Source organism: Microtus ochrogaster, chromosome 7, assembly GCF_000317375.1.
Source record: "Microtus ochrogaster isolate Prairie Vole_2 chromosome 7, MicOch1.0, whole genome shotgun sequence".
Classification (NCBI taxonomy): Eukaryota; Metazoa; Chordata; class Mammalia; order Rodentia; family Cricetidae; genus Microtus; species Microtus ochrogaster.
In genome coordinates, this window is record NC_022014.1 from 47,019,069 (window position 1) to 47,043,317 (window position 24,249).

At 44.0% G+C, this 24,249-nt stretch overlaps 1 protein-coding gene across 1 annotated transcript in view; it reads left to right on the plus strand.

Annotated features, from left to right (window-relative positions):
• The first annotated feature begins 732 nt into the window (after window positions 1-732).
• Sec24a (SEC24 homolog A, COPII coat complex component) overlaps window positions 733-24,249 on the plus strand; it is a 65,476-nt gene continuing 41,959 nt past the window's right edge. The window contains exons 1-4 of the mRNA XM_005350119.3: window positions 733-1,091; window positions 15,578-16,033; window positions 22,261-22,413; window positions 23,911-23,988. Of these exons, the coding sequence (XP_005350176.1) occupies window positions 995-1,091; window positions 15,578-16,033; window positions 22,261-22,413; window positions 23,911-23,988 (784 nt within the window). The 5' untranslated portion in view covers window positions 733-994. The remainder of the gene's footprint in view (window positions 1,092-15,577; window positions 16,034-22,260; window positions 22,414-23,910; window positions 23,989-24,249) is intronic.

A 24,249-nucleotide genomic window follows, 5' to 3' on the forward strand; every position in this document is an offset into this window, starting at 1 on the left:
AAGGTCAACATTGGGAGAGGAAGAGTGGGGAGTGCTGATCCACTGTGAGCGTACTTCGGGGTGATTATGTTATGAATAAGCTAACGTCAAAATTAAAATGACCTCTCAGTCTTACAGTTGAAAAGAAAAGGCTTCCTCTTTAACGTCATCACACATTTTTTTTTTCTTTTCACCTTGACCTCTCCAACCCTGCCAGACCTGATTAGACCGCTTTCGAACTTAGAGCAATACTCCTGCCTCGGCCTCTCAGCTGCTACCAGGTTCGGCCCGTGACACTGACATACACATATATTTTAACATCTCTTTTTAAAAAGTCTCTTGCCCTCTACAGCCGGCATAGCACGGACTGAGTCAGTAGCGGTGGCTGGGTCTCGACAGCAGACGATGACGTCTGTCCCAGGTAATCCTCAGAGAATCCCAGAAGAGGAGCGGGGTCCGTCCTACTCCACTCTTAAAAGTCCGCACCGCCCTCGGATGCCCGATCTGTCAGGGAGGTGACGTTCTCCACGCCGGGGATTTTCGTAGTGGCCACACATGCCACTTCCGGTGGGCGGCGGGAGTCAGTGACGTGGCGGGCGAGTCCGTGCACGGTCCTCCGGGCCCGGACACGGGACTGTCAGGTGGCCTCGGGGCAGCTCCGTCGGGACAGAGCTCCGCCAGCCGGAACCGGAAGTGCCACGTGTCCCCACTGTGCCTGCGCGGCCGGTGGCTCCGCCCAGGACCTCCCTCCACACCGGGTTCGGCTGGCGCCTCCGAGCCCGGCGTTCTCGGCCCCGCCGGCCTGAGTCCCGAGCCTCTCCGTGCCCAGGCCGGGTCGTGGCCGCCGGCGGGCTGAGGAGACCGAGACGCCATGCCTCGGCCTTGACGTGCCGCCCTCGCGTGTCCCGCTTCTCCGGCCTTCAGCTCCTTTCCCTCGGCTTTCTTCTTAGAGCTCTTGGCTCGGCGCTGCGATCGACCCCGAGGACTCAGTCCTACCCTGAGAACTCCGGGCGCCATGGCCCAGCCCGGGATCCCGGCTGCCCGCGGCGCCGCAGTCGGCCTTCAGGGCCAGAACGGGGCCGCCTCGGCCTCGGGGTCTTCCTACACCAACGGTGAGTGCCGCCTGGGGGCGGGGAGGACGGCACGGCCAGGACCCGGGAGACCTCCCAGCTGGGTCTGCCGCGGGGAGTGGCAGGTGACGGCTGGGCTCCGGGAGCCGCGGCAGATCTGCACCTGCAGCCCCGCGCTGGGGGCACAGTTTCAAATGTATTTATACATTCGGCCAGCAAACAGTAAGCACCTGCGCTTTGCAGCGTCCGAGAGAAACAAGGGGTGTAAAAGAATCGCAGACGAAATCAGTTCTTCAGAACTGCTTTACAGGGGAGGTCATAATGTCTAGGTGTCATCGCCCTCCGCGCCAACCTCAGTCCGGTGTCCTGGAGGGCAGGGTTCATCTCGGGTCCGTGAGCTCGGAACGCAGTGGGGTGCGGATCGTGTTTATTAGCCCGAGTTTGCGGAGATGAATGAATGACTCCATCTTTGGCAGACCCCTTTAGGACTCCTCATTCTTCCAGGGATCTTTCTCCAAGGATCTTCCCACAGCTGTCCCTGGGCCGCCTGTGCAGTTTTGTGGTTGTGGACAAGCCAAATAGATGGAAGGCTAGGGGTCGTTTCTAGAGGACTCTTCCCCACTTGGGACGTAGACACAACTCTCTGAACCGGGGGAGAGTGTACATCTGGCACTATGGTTTATCATTTGCCATGAGAATATCTTATAATTTGATATCTCTTCTAGGATTCCTGAAGCTTTTTCTACAGCATGAATTGCTAAGCGTATTTTAATTGATATAATAAAGACACATTTTCTGCCTACTTACAAATTAGCCTACAAATCTTTACTTTGTGGGAAGAAGACAAGGAGAATAATACTCAAGCACTTACTGTGCCCATTGGAGTTAGAGAAAATAGCCAGTGAGTAAAATTGCTGGTTACAATGCGTTTAAAGAAGACTACTGTTTTCTTTCCAAAAAGGACTCTTTATAAGACTTAAAAATGTCTGTGGGTAGGCAGCTATGTGGGCAGGGCAAGAGAAACTAGAGGCATTGACAAGTCAACTTGAATTGGTTCTTAAGTTTATACTAACAAATTATGTAAACTACATTTTCTTCTGTGACAGCAACATTGCACAGAAGATGAAACCATTCCCTTTAAGGTGAGAACAAGCAAGGTCTCTGGAATAGATTTTTCTTGCAAATTGCACTTAAATGGCAAATTCTATAAATGTGCCCGTGAGCTTCCATGGAAGTATAGTTGTTCGGATTTTGAGACGCTGCAGGAATTTAATCAGGATGATAGGCTGTGCTTTGAGACACACTTTGTATGTTTCTCACTTTGTATCTCCAGTTGGCCTGAAACTTGTGACGATCCTCCTGTCTCAGATGCTCGAGCGCCGGGATTACAGAGCTGGAATTTCCATGTCCTACTTACTTCATTAGTTTGGTCAAAGCTAAATGTACACCTGTTGCACATCCATATTCTGACCTTGACCATAAGAGAGAATAAGAGAGCACTCATGGGTGGGTTGTTTGGATCCATTTGGGAATTCAGATATGGAGCTGGTGATTGTGGTTCAGTGTGATAGGGGCTGGGAAAAAATGTCATCAGAGTAAGGAATAGAGTCATATGCCTGCAAATAGAAAACTCTTTGGTTTTTTGAGACAAGCTTTCTCTTTGTAGCCCTAGCTGTCCTAGAACTCACAGAGATATACCTGTCTGTGCCTCCTGAGTGCTTGAATTAAAGGTGTGCACCACCACTGTCCGGCTTTTATTTATTTTAAATTGTGTGCCTGTTTGTGACTGTGTGTTTGTGTGCACTCACGGGTGCCCACATAGGCCAAAGTTGTAGGATCCTTTAGAATTGGAGTTCGGGTCGTTGTGAGCCGTCTGACATGGGCTCTGGTAATTGAAGTTGGGTCCTCTGGAGGAGCAATTCCAGCTCCTAACTGCTGCTAAACCATTTATCTCTTCAAGCCACATTTTTAACTTAAAAAAAAATAAGTTGTGTGTGTGTGTGCTTACACTTAGTTTCTGTATATATATATATGTACATATATATATATATATGTCACGTGTGAAGGTGCTCTCAGAAACCAAAAGAGGGCATCGGATGCCCTGGAGCTGGAGCTACAGGCAGTTGTGAGCTACCTGATATGGGTGCTTACTGCTGAAATTGGGTCCTTTGGAAGAGCAGCAAGTGCTCTTACCCGCTGAGCCACTGGTTCAGCCCCTTTTATGGGCAGTCTTTATTCAGAAACAGGCTCTGCATAAAGGTGGTGGCTAGTCCCTCCTACTGGCTATTGTGGCTGAGCTCCGTTTATTGTTTTCAGAATGGGCAGCCGTAATTCTTTGTGTACCTCTGTACTACGTAGGTCAGAGATAACACTCGGTGAAGCACCTGCTTAGCTTGTACAGGGTTTGGGGTTCAATGCTCAGCACTGCTCGAAGAAAAAGGCAAAGTTCCGAGAATGCATCATCGTTGCATGTAGTAGCTGGTGAACTGCTTCTCTGTCTCTGCGGTTGGCAGGGCTCTGGGGAGAGAGACTAACAGGAGCTAGCTAGCACTCCCACCGCCTCTGGCCAATGGCACAGTAGCATCTGATTACTTCCCTGCTCTTCTCCTTGAACTAGAGCGGGAATCAGGGATCAGAGCCTTATTTTGGGTTTCCTTATATAGGTATATACCTATATCTGCAGCTCAGGATCGCTCCCTTTTTGTTTTTTGAGACAAGGTTTCTCCATGTAACTGCTCTGGTTGTCCTGGAACTCATTAGATCAGGCTGGCCTCAAACTCAGAGATCTGCCTGCCTCTGCCTTTCTAGTACTGGGATTAAAGGTGTGCACCACCACCTGGCACTTTCCTCCTTTTGTTGCTGTTTTATGGTGCTGAGGAGCGAACCCAAGCTCTCTGCACACTGGGCCAACAATTCCCTGCTGAGCTACATCCTTAATGCACCCCCACCCCTGCTTTTTTTTTTTTTAAGATTTATTTATTTGTACACAGTGTTCAGCCTCCATGTATGCCTGCAGGCCAGAAGAGGGCACCAGATCTCATTACAGATGGTTGTGAGCCACCATGTGGTTGCTGGGAATCAAACTCAGGACCTCAGAAAGAGCAGTCAGTGCTCTTACCCTCTGAGCCATCTCTTCAGCCCCTCACCCCTGCTTTTTAAACCTCTGTGTGTGTGTGTGCGCACACACACACACACACACACACACATATATAAGAGTGTCATCAGAGGCCAGAAGAGGGTGTCTAATTCCCTGGAGCTGGAGTTACATGGAGTTGTGAACCATATGGAACTGACCTCCAATCATCTGAAAGAGAGGCAAATGCCCTTAACCACGCCTTCAGCCCTTTTTTGTTTTTATTTTTTGAGACTGAGTTCAGGTATCCCAGACTGACCTTAAGCTAACTGTAGCAAAGAATTCCGTAAATTGCTGATCCTCAGGCCCCCACCTCACAAGTGCTGTAGTTATAGGTAACATCACAACTGGCTTTTCTTTCCTTTTGTTTTCGTTGACAGATTCTTCAGGTGAAGAATGTATTTTGGTTAATGATGTGAGATGAGGTACTAAGTTAGGTCCCCTGGATTGTCGATTCCCTGGGACTGGATTTACAGGTTTGTGAGTTGCCATGTGGGTGCAGTGAATTTAACTCACATTCTCTGTAAGAATAGCCAGTGCTCTTTTACCCACTGAGCCACCTCTCCAGCCCCCGCCCCCATTAATTTTAAATTAGTCTTTCTTTTGGGTTCATGTGTGATAGTTGGCAAATAAAAGCTGCCTGCTCAGTAGTGGTTCAGTATATAACAGACTAGTGAATGAATGGCTAAAGAGTAGAAAGGTCCTCAGTCCTTATCTATGTAGAATTTTAAGGAAAACCGGCAGGGGCATATCTGCTTCCTTTACATATTGTTTATTTACTTATTATATGATAGCAGGGATTAAATTCAGGGCTTTATATGTACTTGGTGAGCAACATCCCAAACCCTTTTTGTACTTTTAAATTTTGAGAGAGTCTCAGTGAGTTTCTCAGGCTGACCTCAAGCTCATTCTGTAGTTCGGGTGGGCTTTGAACATGTGATCCTCCTACCTCAGCCTCCCAAGTTATAGGCCTGAACTGCCAGGACCAGACTTCTCCATGGACTTTGATGTGAGGGAGGTAGTTAACTCAGTGTGTTTTAACCGCTTAGTAGGCTTACTAGGCAGCTTATAAATCATGATTTTTGTATCAATTGGCATGATGCTACCTGAAGGATTCTTTTAATTTTATGTTTGATTTATGAAGAATAATAAGGATCAATTATTTTAAAAGTTATCTATATCAGTTAGTTTTTTTTTTGTTTTAGGGTTGCTGGGGATTGAGCACATGGTCTCACATAGCTAGCAAGCTTGCTGTCATAGAGCTAAAATATCCAGGCATTCCTCGCCGCTTTTTGTTTGTTTGTTTGAGACAGGGTTTTTCTGTAGCTTTGGAGCCTGTCCTGGAACTAGCTCTGTAGACCAGACTGGCCTCCAACTCACCGAGATCCTCTTGCCTCTGCCTCCCGAGTGCTGGGATTAAAGGCGTGTACCATCACCGTCCGGCTCCTCCCCAGTTTTGATACAGTGTCTTGCTAGTTTAACAGCGCTGGCCTGAATGTCTGTGTGTGTTTGTGTGTGCATCATCCTTCTCTCTCTGCCGCCGCTGTCATTTTCTCTTAGGACAGAATCTTACTGGGTATCCATCGTTGGCCTACAACACTATGTAGAACAGGCTGGCCTTAAACTTGATGGGGGTCCTCCTGTCTCTGCCTCCAGATTGTTAGAGTTATAGAAGTATGCCATAACAACCAGTTTAAAGCAGTGGTTTCTAAGGTCCATTCCAAAATCTATGTGAACTATCAGTCCATGAGGCATGCCCTCTTCCAGGTGCTAGGATTCTGTTGAGTTATTTATCCGTTTGTTTCTGGAGGTTTGAGAGGCCTGAAACAGTGTCTTCTGTAGCTCAGGCAGACCTCTAGCTCACAGCGGTCCTCCAGTATTGTCTCCCAAGTACTAGAGCTACAAGTGTGAGTTACTGCCTGAAGGTTCCTATTGCTGTGAAGACACCATGACCATGACAACTCTTATAAAGGAAAACATAATGGGGTGGCTCATAGTTTTAGAGGTTTAGTCTGTTATCATCATGGAGGGACATGGATGTGTGAAGCAAAGTGCTGGAGCTGAGAGTACTACAGTTTGATCAGTAGGCAACAAGAAGTGATCTGAACCACTGAGTGTGGCTTGATCATGTATGAGACCTCAAAGCCTGCCTCCACAGTGACACAAGGCCTTATCCTTCAATAAGGCCATGCCTATTCCTAAAAGCCATACTTCCTATTAATGCCACTCCCCATGAGCTTAAGGGAGCCGATTACATTCAAACTACCACAGTTACCATGCCTGGCTTCCATGAATCTTGTAGAATGTAAATTTACTAAAGTTAGACCTGGGGCCTCAATTGTACCCTTGTTATGAGTTCCTCTTTGATTCTGAAGCTGCTGTTGGCATGAACGTGAAGCACTTTTCTATACTGAACTGACGCTCTTTTGCTTTGTTACTTTTTTTTGTCTAATTTGGCCACTGTGGTTGTTTGAATGAAAATGGCCCCTATGGGCTCATAGAGAGTGGCATTTTAGGAGATGTGGACTTGTTGGAGGAAGTGTGTCACTGGGTGCTTTGAGGTTTCAGATGCTCAAGCCAGGCCCAGTGTGCCTCTCTTTTTCCTGCTGCCTGCAGATTCAGAGGTAGAACTCTTGGCTCCTTCTCCAGCACCATCACAGTCTGCCTGTGATGCCACCATGTTCCCTGCCATGAATGATAATGGACTTAAACCTCTGAACCTGTAAGCCAGGTCCAATTAAATGTTTTCCTTTATAAGAGTAGCCACGGTCAGGCAGTGGTGGCGGACGCCTTTAATCCTAGCACTTGGGAGGCAGAGGCAGGCAGATCTCTGTGAATTCAAGGTCCAGGCCAACCTGGTCTACAGAATGAGATCCAGGACAGCCAGGGCTACACACAGAGAAACTCAATCTTGAAAAACAAACCAAACAAACAAAAAGTGTTGCTGTGGTCATGGTGTTTCTTCAGTGCAATTGAACCCTAACTAAGACAGCTTCTATTCCCACATGCTCCCTAGACTGTCCTTAATAGAGCCACAGATGACTACCTGTAAAAATGTTAGTCCTGGCTCTTGGCAGCCAGAGCAGAGGGTCAAAGAATTCAAGGCCAGATGTCTTTCCTACATTATGAATTCAAGACCAACTATGACATCTGAGATGCTGTCTTAAGAACAAGAAAACAACCAAAAACCCTAAATCCCATGGAGTCAGAGAGATGGCTCAGTCATTAAAAGAACCTCTTGCTCTTCTAGAAGATCCAAATTCCATTGCCAGCACCCACATTATGCAGCTCACAACTCAAACCCTAGGGGATCCAACACCTCTGACCTATGTGGGTACTCGCATATAGATACACACACATAATTGAAAGTAATAAAAGAAAAAATTATAAAATACAAAAACTGGAAAAAGTATTTAAATTTGTTTGTTTGTTTGTTTGGTTTGTTGAAGACAGGGTCTCACTATGAAGCTCTGGCTGTCCTGGAACTCACTATGAGACCACTGGCTTTGCTTCCCTAGCAGTGGAATATAAGGTGTGCATCACCATGCCCAGCTACTTATGCAGGGTTTTTAAGGCAATCTTAGTAGGGAAATGAGAAGTAGATAGGGAATTAGGGGAAACAAAGGACTTTGAGAAATAGTTGTCCCTCACCCTCCACCCCCTTTCTTAAAGATAATAGAGTGCAAACACTGACTGGGAACTAAATTGCCCAGTAATTGCTATGAAGGGACTGTTGTGTGAATGGGGTGTTACTACAGGTGTTTCTAAGCCCCTGTGAGGTCTGTGGGGGAGGGAGGGGCGCTGCCTCTTGGAGGACACTTAAATGGCGTTAAGAAGAGGTCAGTAGTAAAGGAAGAAACACTGCTTCTGTCTGCTTGCTCTCACACAGCAGAGAGCCCTCCTGTGACCACGCTGGGGTGTGGGCACATACACTTCAGTGCAACGACTACAAACAACTTGTCCTTGTTCAGTTGTGACCCCGTCTACCTGCAGATAGATACAACAGATTCTTGAGGTCAAATAAGGATTCAGCCCCAGAAGTTGTTTCAGACACCAGTACCAAGTCCAGACTTCTCACCTGTGCTTCTGATTGGTTAGATCGGTGAACCTTTCTGCTTGGATGTAGTAATTTGATAGACAGTTCACAGAACATGAGGAAACATTTGTAATGGTTCATATGAGCAAGCAGGGGAGTGGGGAAGAGCAACCCTCTTAGACTGTGTCTTCAGCAACCTTGAAGGTCATCACATCTATAGGATGGGATAGTTTTATGACAATGACCAGGTATATAATAGGGAAGCCCACCCTAACACGGTCTCTGTTGCCTAGGGCTGGCCTCATGTTCTGAGGTCACAGAGATCCTCCTGCCTCAACCTCTGGAATGTTGAGATATATGGGTATGAGCTACCATACTTGGCATTGGTATGCACACTTAAAACAACCTTTTATTTTACTTATATACTGTATGTTTGCGTGTATGTGTGGTAAGGTTTATACATATCGTGGTGCATACATGTGGAGGGCAGAGGACGTCTTTGATGAGTTGATTCTCTTCCACTGTTATGACTTCAAGTTGTCAGTTTGCATGGCATATACCTTTCCCCGATAAGCCATCTCAGTAGCCCAAATTTTAGAACATTGCTACCCCCAGAGACAAGCAAAACCCTTCGGCTGTCACTCCAGTGCCCCAGCCACGAATTGGTTTTTGTGTCCGAGTTTTCCTATTCAATTAACATTGTATATAGGTTAATTATACAATGCAAGTCTAATTACACCCTCCTGTGTCTGGCTTCTTTCAACTAAAAGATTGTGTGTGGTGGTGGGAAGTGAACTCCGGGCCTCATACATAGCAACAGACACTGTTCTGCTGAGTGAGAACTCTAGTCCCAACATACGGTGGTTTTTTTTTTTTTAAGGATTTATTTAGTTAGTTATGTATACAACATTCTGCCTGCATATATGCTCGCATGCCAGAAGAGGGCGCCAGATCTCATTACAGATGGTTGTGCGCCACCATGTGGTTGCTGGGAATTGAACTCAGGACCTCTGGAAGAGCAGCCAGTGCTTTCAACCACTGAGCCATCTCTCCAGCCCCCAATACGATGATATTTTTAAGGTTTATTCATTTATAGCATTTTGCAGTGCTTTATTTTTGCGATCAAATCCTATTCCACTGTATAGAAATATCCCACAGGGTTATCCTCCTTCTGTTGATGGTGGTTGTCTCCATTTTGGCGATATTGTTTCAGTCACTGTGGTAGTGCTATGAAGAGACATCATGACCATGGCAATTCTTTTTTGTTTGTTGTTGAGACAGGGTTTCTCTGTGTAACAGTCCTGGCTGTCCTGGAACTTGCTTTGTAGACCAGGCTGGCCTCCTCGAACTCACAGATATCTGCCTGCCTCTGTCTCCCAAGTACCGGGATTAAAGTTGTGTGCCACCACCACCCGGCAAGACCAAGACAACTCTTTGTTTTTCTTTTCTTTTTTTTTTTTTTAAACTCTCTCTCCCTTATTTTTAAGCCTTCTCAGGTTTTTTTTTAAATATTTATTTATTTATTATGTGTACAATATTCTGTCTGCATGTATGTCTGCAGGCCAGAGGAGGGCACCAGACTTCATTACAGATGGTTGTGAGCCACCATGTGGTTGCCGGGAATTGAACTCAGGACCTTTGGAAGAGCAGGCAATGCTCTTAACCACTGAGCCATCTCTCCAGCCCCCCAACTCTTTGTTTTTCGAGACAGGATTTTTTTTTTTTTTTTGAGACTGGGTTTCTCTGTAGCTTTGGAGCCTGTACTATAACTAGCTCTTGTAGACCAGATTGGCCTCGAACTCACAGAGATCCGCCTGCCTCTACCTCCCCAGTGTGAATGTTGGGATTAAAGGCATGCACCATCACCATTTTTGACCTAGACAACTCTTAAAAAAGGAAACATTTAATTGGTGCAGCTTGCTTACAGTTACAGAGGTATACTCCATTATTATCATGGCAGGAGACATGGTAGCATACATGGCACTGGAGCAGTAACTGAGAGGTACATCCTGACCTACAGGTCACAGGAAGAGAGAGAGAGAACTGGGCTTGGCATGGGCTTTGGGAGCCTCAAAACACCCCAGTGACCTACTTCTTCCAACAAGGTCAAACCTCCTAGTCCTTCTCAAATAGTGCCATTCCCTGATGACTAAGCATTCACATATATGAGCATATGGAGCCATTCTTATTCAAATCACCACATTCTACTCCCTGGTTTACATAAGCTCATAATGCAGAGTGCATTTAGTCCAACTTCAAAAATTTCCATATTCTTTCAGTCTCAACACTTTTTTTTTTGTTTTGTTTTTTTTTTTTTTGTTTTTGTTTTTTCGAGACAGGGTTTCTCTGTGGCTTTGGAGCCTGTCCTGGCACTAGCTCTGTAGACCAGGCTGGTCTCGAACTCACAGAGATCCGCCTGCCTCTGCCTCCCGAGTGCTGGGATTAAAGGAGTGCGCCACCACCGCCCGGCTCAACACTGTTTAAAAGTCCAAAATTGAGGCCAGCATTTGTGGCTCACGCCTTTAATCCCAGCACTTGGGGGGCAGAGACAGGCAGGTCTCTTGAGTTCAAGGCCAGCTTGATCTACAGAGTGAGTTCTAGGACAGCCACAGCTACATAAACCCTGTCTCAAAAAAAACAAAACAAAACAAACAAACAAACCCCCCAAAACAAAATTCATGTCCCTTCTGAGACTCAATAGGATTCTCTTAGCTGTAAGCCTCTGTAAAATCAAAATAAAAAAGCAGATCACATGCTTCCAACTTGCAATAGCACAGAATGTACATTACCATTCCAAAAGGAAGGAAAGGGAGAATAGTAAGGAAATACTGGGCCAAAGCAGGACATAAAACCAGCAGGGCAAACTCCAAATTCTGCGTCTTTATGTCTGATATCAAAGTGCTCTTCATATCTCAGCTCCTTTCAGCTTTGTTGACTGTTGGTTCCGCGCCTGGTCTGTAGCTCTCTTTGTCAGGCATCTGACGAATCTGGCATCTCCATCATTTTAAAGTCTTCAGGGCTTTCAGGCTTCCCTTTCATAGCTTCACACAGTGGTCTCTCTAAGCTTCCATGCAGGGATGCCCCTGACACACATGTGGCCTTAGTGGCTTTCCTTAGCCTTGGAGGGAGATCCCATAACCCTTTCTTTGTATCCTTAACTCTAAAGCCAGAACCACATGGCCAAAGCTGCCAAGTTCTGCTGCTTGATCAGGCTGGAACTTGGCCCCCTTGTTCAGTTATATCTGCACCATTTTTTTTTTGTTGTTGTTGTTGTTGTACGTGGTTTCCTTTACTCCCTAAATTTTTCCTTAATTCCGTTTCACAGCTAGAAGCCTAACTGTGTAGGGTCTTACCCTGTGGTCACCACTCTGTTTATTTCATTTTGCTCCAGGCTTTTCGTTCAACCTTTTCTCTCCTGGAGCACTGGAGACAAAAGCTCCATTACATTCCTGGTCTCCTTTCTCCTCAAACTGTACATTTTGTATTTCTTCTTGCCTCACTTGCTCCTTTTTATTGTAGATCAGGCAGGTGATTAGGAGAAGGACAAGAAGCAGCCACATTCTTTGCCATACTATTACAAGAATAATCTCTAGTCCACCTACTACTGTTCTTCCCCTCTGAATCCCCTCTGAAATTTCTTGAGCGGGCCTCCACAATTCAAATTGCTTTCAGCACTGTCTGCCATGCTCCTACTAGGGTGGCCCATTAAGCCCCATTTACATTGTCCAACTGATTTTCTAATCTGAATCCCAAGGTCTTTCAGATTCCTCCAGAAAGAAACAGTCAGACCTGTCACAATACTCTAATCTCTGGTACCAACTTTTGGGTTAGTCACTGTTCTATTGCTATGAAGAGACACCATGACCAAAGTAATTTTTAAAAATTATTTATTTATGAGGGCCCTCTCTGCATGTACACCTGCATGCCTAAAGAGGGCATCAGAACTCATTATAGATGATGGTTGTGAGCCACCATGTAGTTGCTGGGAATTGAACTCAGGACCTCTGGAAGAGTAACCAGTGCTCTTAACTGCTGAATCATATCACCAGCCCCCCTTTTTTTTATTTTTTATTTTTAGATCGGGTTTCTCTGTAGCTTTAGAGCCTGTCTTGAAACTAGCTCTTGTATCTTGAAGACCAGGCTGGCCCCAAACTCAGAGATCTGCCTGCCTCTGCCTCCCGAGTGCTGGGATTAAGGGCATGCCCAACAACCACCCTGCTCCCAAGGTAACTCTTAAAAGGGAAGCATTTAATTGGGGGCTTGCTTACAATTTTAGAGGCTTAGTTCATTATCATCAAGGTGGGGAAGATGGCAGCCCGACATACACTATAAGCAGCGCTGCTCTGAACATTTGTGTAAAGTTGCTGTGCAGCCTAAAGGAATTGTAGGATCATACAGTAACTGTTTCAGATGTTGGGAGCAGGGATGGCAGCTGCATGAGTTAATATTCCCACCAGTATGCTGACTTGTTACTTCTTTTTTGTTTTAAATACCTGGCTTGTCTGAGAGGTTCTCTTACAGTTTTAGTTCTCATTTGCCATTCTCCAGTGGCTAGTATGTTGAATAAATGAATGTCTGGTTTTAGATTGATTTTATTTATTTATATGTCTGTGTGAATGTGTGTGTGTGTGTGTGTGTGTGTGTGTGTGTGTGTGTGTGTGTGTGTGTGCAGGTGCAAGTGCCTTTGCCTGTTTGGGGCCAGAAGAGGGCCTGAGATCCCTCGGAGCTGGAGTCAGGTGGTTGTGGGATACTTGGCTTGTTCTCTGAGTGCTGAACACTAGTCTTCATGATGACACATCAAGTTCTCTTACCTCCTGAGCCGTCTCTGAAGCTCCAAGTTAATGTCTTTGCACATAATTATTAAGTGTATATGTCTTATTTCCTCTTTCTTTCTTCCTTCCTTCCTTCCTTCCTTCCTTCCTTCCTTCCTTCCTTCCTTTCTTTCTTTCTTTCTTTCTCCCACCCCCAACAGTATTTGTCTGTGTAACAGCCCTGACTGTCCCAGAACTTGCTTTGTATTTCAAGCTGGCCTCAATTACACAGAGATTCACCTGTCTCTGTCTCCCTGGAACTAAAGCAGTGGTTCTCAATCTTCCTAAAGCTACAACCCTTTAATACAGTTCCTCATGTGGTGACCCCAACCATAAAATTATTTTTGTTACTACTTCATAACTGTAATTTTGCTACTGTTGTGAATCATGATATAAATAGCTGTGTTTTCTGATGGTCTTAGGCAACTTCCGTGAAAGGGTCATGCAACTCCCAAAGGGGTCGAGACCCACAGGTTGAGAATTGTTATATTAAAGGCATGTGCCACCATGCCCAGCTTATGTATGTTTTCTTTTTTTTTTAATTATTTAACTTTATTTTATGTGCATTAGTGTGAGGATGTCAGATCTGGAACTTGAGCTACAGACAATTGTGAGCTGCCATGTGGGTGCTGGGAATCGAACCTGGGTCCTCTGGAAGTGCAGCCAGAGCTCTTAACCACAGCCATCTCTCCAGCCCCTTATGTATGTTTTCTTAATATGACTTTTAAGATCTTCTGCTGGCTGTGCGGTGGTGGCGCCCAGCTTTAATCCCAGTATAACATGAAGGCCAGGCTTGTTGGGGTTTCTGTCCTGCCTGGTTCCCATGGCCAGTAGGTCCCAAAGAAGATCACACAGAGAGTCTGCATTATTGATAAACTGATTGGCCCGTTGACTCAGGCTTCTTATTAGCTCTTGTAACTTATATTAACCCATTATTCTTATCTATGTTAGCCACGTGGCTCGGTACCTTTCTCAGCTGGGTAGATCACATCCTGCTTCTTTGGTGATCTGGGTAGGAATGGGAGGAATGGGCTTCCTCCTTCCCAGAATTCTGTTCTCATCGCCCCACCTCTATTTCCTGTCTGGTTAACCTGCCTATACTTCCTGCCTGGCCAATGAGCATTTATTTAAAAGATGATTGACAGAATACAGACAATTCTCCTGCACCATCCCAGTACTTGGGAGGCAGACAGGTGGGTCTCTGTGAGTTTGAGGACAGCCAGGGCTACACAGAGAAACCCTGTCTGGAAAACAAAAAAGTAAAGATCTGTTTATTTTTTTTAATTGTGTGTCTACTGTTGAGTATAACAATATTTAAGGAGCTGAGTGGTGGTGGTGCACGCCTTTAATCCCAGCACTCAGGCGGTAGAGGCAGGTGGATCTCTGGGAGTTCGAGGCCAGCCTGGTCTTCAAGAGCTAGTTCCGGGACGGGCACCAAAGCTACAGAGAAACCCTGTCTCGAAACCCCCCCCCCAAAAAAAAAAACAATATTTAAGGAGAAATTAAGACTTTAATATTTTTATGTGTATGGGTATTTTGCTTGCATGTATGCCATATATCTGTTGCCTTTGGAGGTCAGAAGACAGCATTGGATCCTTTGAGACTATAAGTTAGAGATGGTTTTGAGCCATCATGTAGGTGCTGGGAATTGAACCCTGTTCCTCAGCAAAAGCAGCCAGTGCTCTTAACCATTGAGTCATTCCTTAGCCCTTGAGTATAATATTTAATATTTGTTAGTTTTGTGTGTATGTGTTTTGTTTTGTTTGATATAGGTTCTCACTGTTGTAACCCTTGACCTGCTTGGAATTCCCTAAGTAAATCAGACTGGCCTTGAACTTCCAAAGATCCACCTCCCTCTACTTCCCAAGTTCTGGGATTATAAGCTTACACAAGCACTTGGGAGACAGAGGTAGGCAGATCTCTGTGAGTTCAAGGCTAGCCTGGGTCTACAAAGCAAGTTTTAGGACAGACAATAAATGAATGAATGAATGCACTAGTTGGTTTATACTTTTAATTCTAGCACTCGAGAGGCAGAGGCAGGCAGAGCTCTGTGAATGTGAGGCCAGCCTGGTCTACAGAGTGAGTTCCAGGACAGCCAGGGCTACATAGAGAAACCCTGTCTCAAAAACCACAAAAGACAAAACAAACAAACAAACAAAAATTATATACCACTATTCCCAGTTTAGTCATGGTTGCCTTGGAATTTGCCATTTAGACCAGGCTATCCTCATACTCACAGACTTAACCTGCTTCTGCCTCCCAAGAGCTGGGATTAAAGGCGTGCACTACCATGCTCAGCATATAGTAAATGCTCTTCACTCCTGAGCCAGTGCTCCCCGTACCCCTTTTTTGTTTTTTTGTTTTGTTTTGTTTTGTTTTGTTGATCCTCCTGCAATAGTCTTCTGAGTGCTATACTTATTGTTCCCTACTCCTGGGTGTTGAAGTCAGGATCTTTTGTATGCGCCATGCTCTTAGCTCCTATTGTATTTTTTAATGTATTGTTACATTTGTTTGTAAGACTGATTTTTTTTTCCTGTCTCATCTGAAGGTCCTGTCCAAAATACATCACAAGTGTCATCGAGCCAAGGATGTGATTCCCAGCTTCCAGGATCCTATCTTCGTCCAATGCCAGCAAAGACTTTGAATCCATTCTCTGCACATTTAAACTATGGTGGTTCTCAGGGATCTGGGCAGACTCTTAATAGACCACTTGTGGCTTCCAGTCCAGTACCACCTTCACTTCACAGTGGTCCTGTTCCCCGAGCGCCACTACCTGCTTCTCAGAACCCAGCTGCTACACCAATGCCTTCTGGTAGCTTTCTTCCTGGAGCCAACCCACCACCACCTCTGAATTGGCAATATAACTATCCATCTACAGGACTACAGACTAACCATTTTCCTCATGTAGCTCAACCAACTCTATCTGGGAATACAAATTTAACAGCAGACCATCAGTATGCTTCTCCTGGAGACCCTGCACTTCAAACCAGCTTCGTCAAGCCAGGTAGTCACTGAGGAGTGTTTGAAATGTAGTAATATAAAACTTGCATTGAGTACTTGAAACCTTAAACCTTATAGAAAGATGGTTTTAAAAAATTAATCTTTAGCCGGGCGATGGTGGCGCACGCCTTTAATCCCAGCACTCGGGAGGCAGAGGCAGGCGGATCTCTGTGAGTTCGAGACCAGCCTGGTCTACAGAGCTAGTTCCAGGACAGGCTCCAAAGCCACAGAGAAACCCTGTCTCGAAAAACCAAAAAAAAAAAAAAAAAAAAAAAAATTAATTTTTAAATAAATTTCCCTCACATCTTTAAGTTGACTTAATAGATTGCTTACATTCCTGAACTCTTACTGCTCTTGCTTTGTAGGTGTTTTGTTTCTTTTCTTTTTAAGGAGACAAGGTCTTGTCATGCTGTCTATGCTGAGCTGCAGCTCTGTACTCAGCTCCCAAACATCTGGTTCTCCAAACTATCTTCCTGTCAGTCTCTCCTAAGATTTCTAGGGACTTGTTTTTGTGCAGTCCTTCCATAGGCCTGAAAGATGACAGCTGTGGTGGCACAGGCCTTTTTAAACCTTAGCACTTGAGATACACACACACAAAGGTTTGGTGGTGTCCTAGAAAATAATGTGTATTTTCTAGCTGTGAGAGGAAATGAATTTTTCAGATATTGCTCTGGCATGAGGACAGTCACGGTGAGAGTGAACTGAAGGGTCTGGGCTCCACCACTTGTTCAGATTTGTTTTTCTCTTTTTCTTTCAGCCTTTTTTTTGGGTGTGGGGGAGACAGGATGTTCTTTTGTTTGGGCCAGCCTTGTTCTTGAGTTTACTATGCAGCTAAAGATGACCTTGAACTGCTGATGGAGGATATTGTTAAATTGCAGATGTGTTAAATTAACAGATGCCAGGACTTTGAATCAGTCTTGAATACTGTCCACTCTACCCCTCTAAGATCACTTTCAGCAGCTAACAAACTACATGCTTGATGGAAAATATCTGTATATAGTTACGGGAATATGAATAAAAGAAGATAGCTATTGATAATAGCCATTTCATTTGGAAGTTTTTAAGAATAAACCTGAAGATGTCAGGTTGATGAGATGGCTCAGTGGGTGAAAGTGCTTATGCAAGCTTTATCTGAGTTCCATTGGTAGAATGTGCAATGGTGGAAAGAGAGAACTAACTCCAGAAAGTTGTCCTCTGACCTCCACACAGTTGTGGCGTGTGTGCCTTGTATCCCTCTCATTATTCATACACATGCACACTATAATAATAAAATATGCTGGTCATGGTAGAACATGGCTGTAATCCCAGCACATAGGAAACAAGACAGGTGGACCAAGGCTTGCCCGGGCTACACAGTGATTAAGAGTGCATGTTGAGGCTGGACATGGTGGTGCACACATTTAATCCCAGCACTCAGACAGAGGTAGGTAGATCTCTATGAGTTTTAAGTTCCAGGACAGCCAGGGCTGGGACAGTCATGACTGTTACACAGAAAAACCAAAAGAAAGAGTGCATGTTGCTCTTAGAGGACTTGAGTCCCCAGCACCCGAGTGGGACTTCTCCAGAGGCTCTGCCATTCTCTTCTGGACTCCACGTGTGCACAAACCCACAGATAGACACACACATGGATTTAAAAAAAGAAAAACTTCCATAAACTACGCAAAAAATAAAACGGCCACATGAGTCAGGGCCCCCCAAGTGACACCAGTTTTCTACCAGACTAGTACTTACATTGTGTTATTTAATCATCGTTTCAGAGCAGAGTTGGATATGATGATGCGCATTGATAGGTTCTCTTTTGGGGAGCTAAGATAGGAGAATCATGAATTTTAGGTTAGACTGGCCTCTATAGGAGGTCTTGTCTCAAAAATAAATTGTTTCCATAGCAATCTCTTTGACAGCTAAGAAATGTGAAGCTTGAATAATTTGTTCAGTGAACAATAAAATAGTTTGGGGAAAACATTATGTATCGACTGGAAAGATGACTCAGCCATTAAGAGTGCTTGCTGTGTAATGAGGAGGACAGGCGTTTAGATCTCAGTACTTGTGTGTTAAATGCAACCTGGAAATACCTATAACTACAGATCCCACTGATTGGCTCAGTGGATAAGAAGCACCACTGGTAACATAGTTTCTTCTATCTCCAATGTACCGCTCATGGGAGAGAAGGACAGAACTGACTCCCACAGTTGTCATCTGACTGCCACATGTGTGACACGCGCAGGAAGTAACTGCCATTAAAAACAAAAAACAGGGCCTGGAGAGATGGCTCAGAGGTTAAGAACACTGATTGTTCTTCCAGAGGACCTGAGTTCAATTCCCCGCAAGCACATGGTGGCTCACAACCATCTGTAAAGAAATCTGGTGCCCTCTTCTGGCCTGTAGGCACTCATGCAGACAGAACAGTGTAAACTAAATAAATAAATGAATGAATGAAAGAAAGAAAGAAAGAAAGAAAGAAAGAAAGAAAGAAAGAAAGAAAGAAAGAAAGAAAGAAAGAAATCTTTAAAAAAAATAAAAATAAAAACTAAAGACAGACTGGAAAGATGGCTCAGCAGTTAAGAACACTGGCTGCTCTTCCAGAGCACCTGGGTTCAATTCCCAGCACCCACATGGCAGCTTACAACTGTGTAACTCCAAGCTCTGACTCCCTCACATGGACATACATACATGCAGGCAAAACACCAATCCACATAAAATAAAAATAAATAAGTAATAATTTTAAAATACATACCCAACCCTCCTTCGACACAGAACATTTTAAAAAAGAGAAAAAAAAAACTCTAATAAGTTATACCTGTTTCTAGTCCTCACATTCTATTTTCTGTTGGTTTTTTTCTGCCTTTTTCACCCTCACATTAATTAGCTTTTAGGGATCTGAAAAGGCCGAGTTCAGACTTTTCATGTTATAAATGGGTGCTGATCACTTAACACTGCCTAGTGTGTTCTAGGCCCATGATCAGTCCCCAGCAGTGAAAATACAAGAATCCCTCTGCTGCTTGTAAAAAGTCTCTTTTATGGCCTGGCGTGGTAGTACACGTTTGATCCCAGCACTTGGGAGGCAGGGACAGGCCTGAGTTCAAGGCCACCTTGGTTGTCTACAGAATGACAGTGAATTCCAAGACGGCCAGGGCTACATAAAGAAACTCTGTCTTGAAATACTTTTATGAAATAGAGAATATTCTGGATTCAAGAATGATCTAAAAGATATGAAAAACACCTGTAAACTAGCTTATGTTTTGTTAAACATTAAGCCGTGGCAACTTTGTGTTTAGACATCTTTTAGTGTCGTAGATTCTTATTAATGCTGAGTTGGGAGTGCACCTTGCCCTTTGTTCTTTTGAATTGTATGTATTGTCATAGATGAGTGGGTGCCTTTTGATAAAGGAGTTGCCTGGCAGCAATCTTTATCTTTACTTTTCCAGTGAACACTGATTGATTCTTGCTAAGGTCAATAAGGTTTATTAATAACAAAGGTTTTTCCCTTTAGTCCTGGAGAATTTAACAGCATAAGATGGCTTTCTCAAATTTTTCATATTTGGCTACCTTTGTTCCTTGGTTTATAAAATATTTACTATAATTAAAATTTATTAGCAATGTCACTAACAAATATAAAAACAATAGGGTTATTTTGAGACAAGGTTTCTCTGTGTAATAGCTCTGGCTGTCCTGGAACTTACTTCATAAACCAGGCTGGCCTCGAACTGGCCTCACAGAGATCAGCCTTCTGATTCCCGAGGGCTGGGGTTTTTTTTTTTTTTTTTTTAAGTCTTGGAAGCAGGTATAGGGATACATGCCTATAACCCCAGCACATGAAGAGCTGGAGAGATGACTCGGTGGTTAAGAGCACTGGCTCCCCTTGCAGAGGACCCAGGTTTGGCTCCCAGTACCCACATGTGAAACCCTGTCTTACAACCATCATTCCAGAAGATTTGATACCCTTTTCTTTCTGGTCTCTGTGGTACTGCATGCATGTATGTTCATAGACATACACATAAAATAAATCTTAAAAAATACAGCACTCAGGAGGCTGAAGTAGGAGCATCATTAGTTCAAGACTGTATAGTGAGGCTTGATCTCAAAAACTGGAGAAAGGCTGAGAGTAGGGCTCAGTTGGTAGAATGTTTACCCAACTGAAGCTCTGGGTCCCCAGTTCTCCAGAACCACAGAAACCAAGGATGGCAGCCTGTGCTCAGGAGGTAGAGGCAGGAGGATCAGAGTTCAAGGTCATCTTCAGCTATAGGTTCCTCTGTGCGATGTGAGGCACTGTCTCAAATAGGTAAGTAGGTAGGTAGGTAGATAAGTAGACAGACAGACAGACCAAAGGACTGGAGAGGTGACTCTGGCTAAGAGTGTGAAATGCTCTTACAAAGGCCTTGAGTCTGAGTCCTAGCACCCACATAGCACCGCAAACTACCTATAACTCTAGCTTCCGGGTATCTGATATCCTCTTATCCTCCACCAGCACTGCTTGCATATGGGGAATCTATATACACGCAAGCACACACATTCACGTAAATTAAATAATTTTTTAAAATTTAGATTTTTATGCAAAAGTGTTTTGCCTGCATCTCTGTTTTGTTTTGAGACACAATACCTCTGTGTTAATAGCCTTGACTGTCATGGAACTCATCTGTAGTCCAGGCTGGTCTCAGACTCACAGAGATCCACCTGCCTCTGCCTCCCGAATACTAGGATTAAAGGCGTGCGCCACTGCACCCCGCTGCCTGCATCTATGTAAGTGCACTACATGCTTGCCTCATGCCATGCCAGAGGGCATTGGCTTCCCTGGCACAGGAGTTATAGATAGTTGTAAACCCAGTGTAGGTGCTGGAAATCAAACCCGGGTCATCTGCAAGAATTCTTTATTTGGTTAGTGTGTGTATGGACAACTTGTAGTAATGGCCTGGAACTTTCTTTGTAGAACCAGGCTGGCCTCGAACTCACAGAGATCCACCCGCTTTCCTTCTCAAATTCTGGGATTAAAGGTGTGTGTGACCACTGCCTGGCATAATCTCTTCTTTTTTTTTGGTTTTATGTTTTGTTTTTGTTTTTTTGAGATAGAGTTTCTCTGTGTATGCCTTGTTGTCATGGAACTCACTGTAAAACCAGGCTGGCCTCAAACTCAAAGGGATCAGCCTGCCTCTGCCTCCCTGCTGAGATTAAAGGTGTGTGCCACTATCCCTGGCCATCATCTAATTTTTAAGCAGACTGAATGTAGATTTATTAGAGGAAGATGAGACAGAACTCTCCATAATGACATTAGAGAGCCACCAAAGGAGGAATTTCTATAATTTCACTTATGACAGTTATACCATAATAAAAACAAGCAAAATGAAATAAAAATTGGAGAATTAGTGTAATACTCTATTTTTATCAAGTAGACAAAATGGATAAAATGTGCCAGACATGGTCACACACCCTGTTAATCGCAGTATATGAGAAGCTAAGGCATGAGGATTACATTATGTTTGAGGTCACCTGTACTATCTAGTGAGAAAAAAAATTGCATTGGACATGGAGGCAGAGGCAGGTGGATCTTTGTGAGTTCGAGGCCAGCCTGGTCTACAGACTGAGTTCCAGTACAGCCAAAGCTACGCAGAGAAACCCTGTCTCGAACCCCCCTCAATTTTTTTAATAAATTTTATTCATTTAAATTTATTTTTGGGATATTTCATATGGCTTCTTAAAGTTTTTATGATCAGTTTGTTAAAAAAAATAATCAGAATATTCTATTTACTCTAGAAGTAATTTGGTACTAGTGTGTATGTACTCTCTGTGGGGACGAGGTCTTACTTCCAGTCCGCCTTGGACTGGCTTCCAGCTTGCTGATCCTATTGTCTCAGCTTCCTGAATGCTAAGGTCATGGGTTGCTGGTTTATTTATATTACATAAGAACTGACAGATAGCTAGGCGGTGGTAGACATCTGTGAGTTCAAGGCCAGCCTGCTCTACAGAGTGAGTACCGGCCAGGACTGTTTCACAGAGAAACCCTGTCTCGAAAAAACAAAATTAAACAAAACTGGCAGCTAAGAAGCATGGTAAGAAAGCGTTAGAAAATGTAGACTGCGCGTAGAGTTGCACACTCAGGAAGTTAGTGTATTTCTATTAATTTATTGGTGGCTGTTTTCATTAAAAATTTCGATCTAGAAGTCTGCTTGATTTTAGTACAGATTGTTTGAGACCTTTGTCTTAAGTACGTGCGTGACGTGAAAACCCATGTTTCCATAGGTTCTGCACTTCCCTTACAGAATCCACCTCTGCCCACCACTTTTCAGCCAGGAGCTCCTCCTGGGCCCCCTCCCACTGGAGGTCCACCCTCCCAGAAAGCACCTCCTCGGGCTGCACTCCCACCTTCATTGAATTCAACTGTCAACCAAGAGGGTAAGTCAATCGAAGGAATTTCAGCTCAGCAGTGACAGAAAGGAGGGTGCGGACTACCTCCGAGCTTTAAAGCCTGTTTCTAGACTCCATTAGAATTAGAATATTGTAAGATCCCTTTCCAGTCTCCAGGGAAAAGAAGATTCCAGAGCTGATGCTCCTTTTCCATAAAGCTGCATCTAGGTTATTAGAAACATTTGTGGATTTGGTGGCACACACCTGCAATCCCAGCACTTAGGAGGCTAATTTGGAGGCTTACGTGTGCTAAACAATCATTCAACCACTAAGATATATTCCTGGCCTTTCTCCTGCCAGTATTTAAATTTTTATTTTCACATTTGAACTTTTTAAAAATTACTACTTAAGGTACATATGTAGAGGGTGGAGTGTGATGGTCTGATGTACAATATGTGATGATCTAGTCAGAATAATCATGACATCTGCCATCTCCAGTACCTGTCATTCCTTACTTGGTGAGCACTTACAATCATCTCTTCTAAGCCAGACTTGGTAGTCATGCCTGTCAGCATTTGGTAGCTGAAACAGGAGGATTTTGAATTTGAAGCCAATTTGGGCTGTATAGCAAGACCTTGTTTCAGAATAAACAAAAGCCCTCTAGATATTTGAAAAATGGTGAATTGTTTTTAATTTAGTCACCCTTGTGTTCTATAGAACTCTGAAAATTGACTGGGCAGTGGTGGCACACACCTTTAGTCCCAGAACTTAAGAAGTAGAGGTAGGCAGATCTCTGAATTTGAGGCCAGCCTGGTATACAGAATGAGTTCCAGGACAGACAGGGTTGCACAGAGAAAGCCTGTCTTGAAGCAGACAAATAACAACAAAAGAACTCTAGAGGGGCTGGAGAGATGGCACAATGGTTAAGATCACTGGCAGCTCTTCCAAGAGGATCTGGGTTCAGTTCCCAGCACCCACAGGGCAGTTCACAACTGTCTCTAACTCCAGTTCCAGATCTGACACCTTCATACCAACGCACATAAAATAAAGTTAAATAAATTTTTAAAATAAAAGAACTCTAGAAATTGTCCTGAGACTAATTTTGCACCCTTAACCAACTTCTCTTTTACCTTCTTTCCCCATCATCTGGTCATAATTCTCCTCATTCCCTGAGATCAACTCTTTTAGTCTCTGTATGCATGAGAATGTATAGCAGTTGTCCTTCTGTGCCTGACTAATTCATTTAACATAGTATTCCCCTTCCTTCTTAGGACTAATATTTCATTGTGTAGATATACCTCAGTTTCTTTATGAACTCACCATGTGAACCAGTCTAGCCTCAAACTCAGAGGTCCACCTGCTTCTGCCTTCCCAGTGCTAAGATTAAAGGTGTGCGCCACTGTGCCTGGCAATGTTTGACATATTTGATAGGTTATGATTTAAATTTTTTCAACAGTTTTCTAAATTTTTAGGAATTAGTTCATTTCTTGAAGAAACTATGGCAGTCATTCTTATTTAAATCTTGTTGATGAATTTCCTTTTTAGGTATTACATCAAATGCCAATAGTGGATCTATGGTGGCTCATAGTACTTACGATGAAATTGAAGGAGGTGGCTTCTTGGGTGAGATGCTTATGAACATTTTTCTTTCTTCATTGATTATAGAAGTAATATGTGTTCTTGTAGGGAGCTAAGAGGGGAAAAGGTTGTTATGTACATGTACCCACTGTTGATGTTTTTACATATGTTATATACATGTACCCACCATTGGTATTTTTACATATACATTTACCCACTGTTGATGTTTTTACATATGTTGTATATATGTACCCACTGTTGATGTTTTTATATATGCATGTACATGTACCCACTGTTGATGTTTTT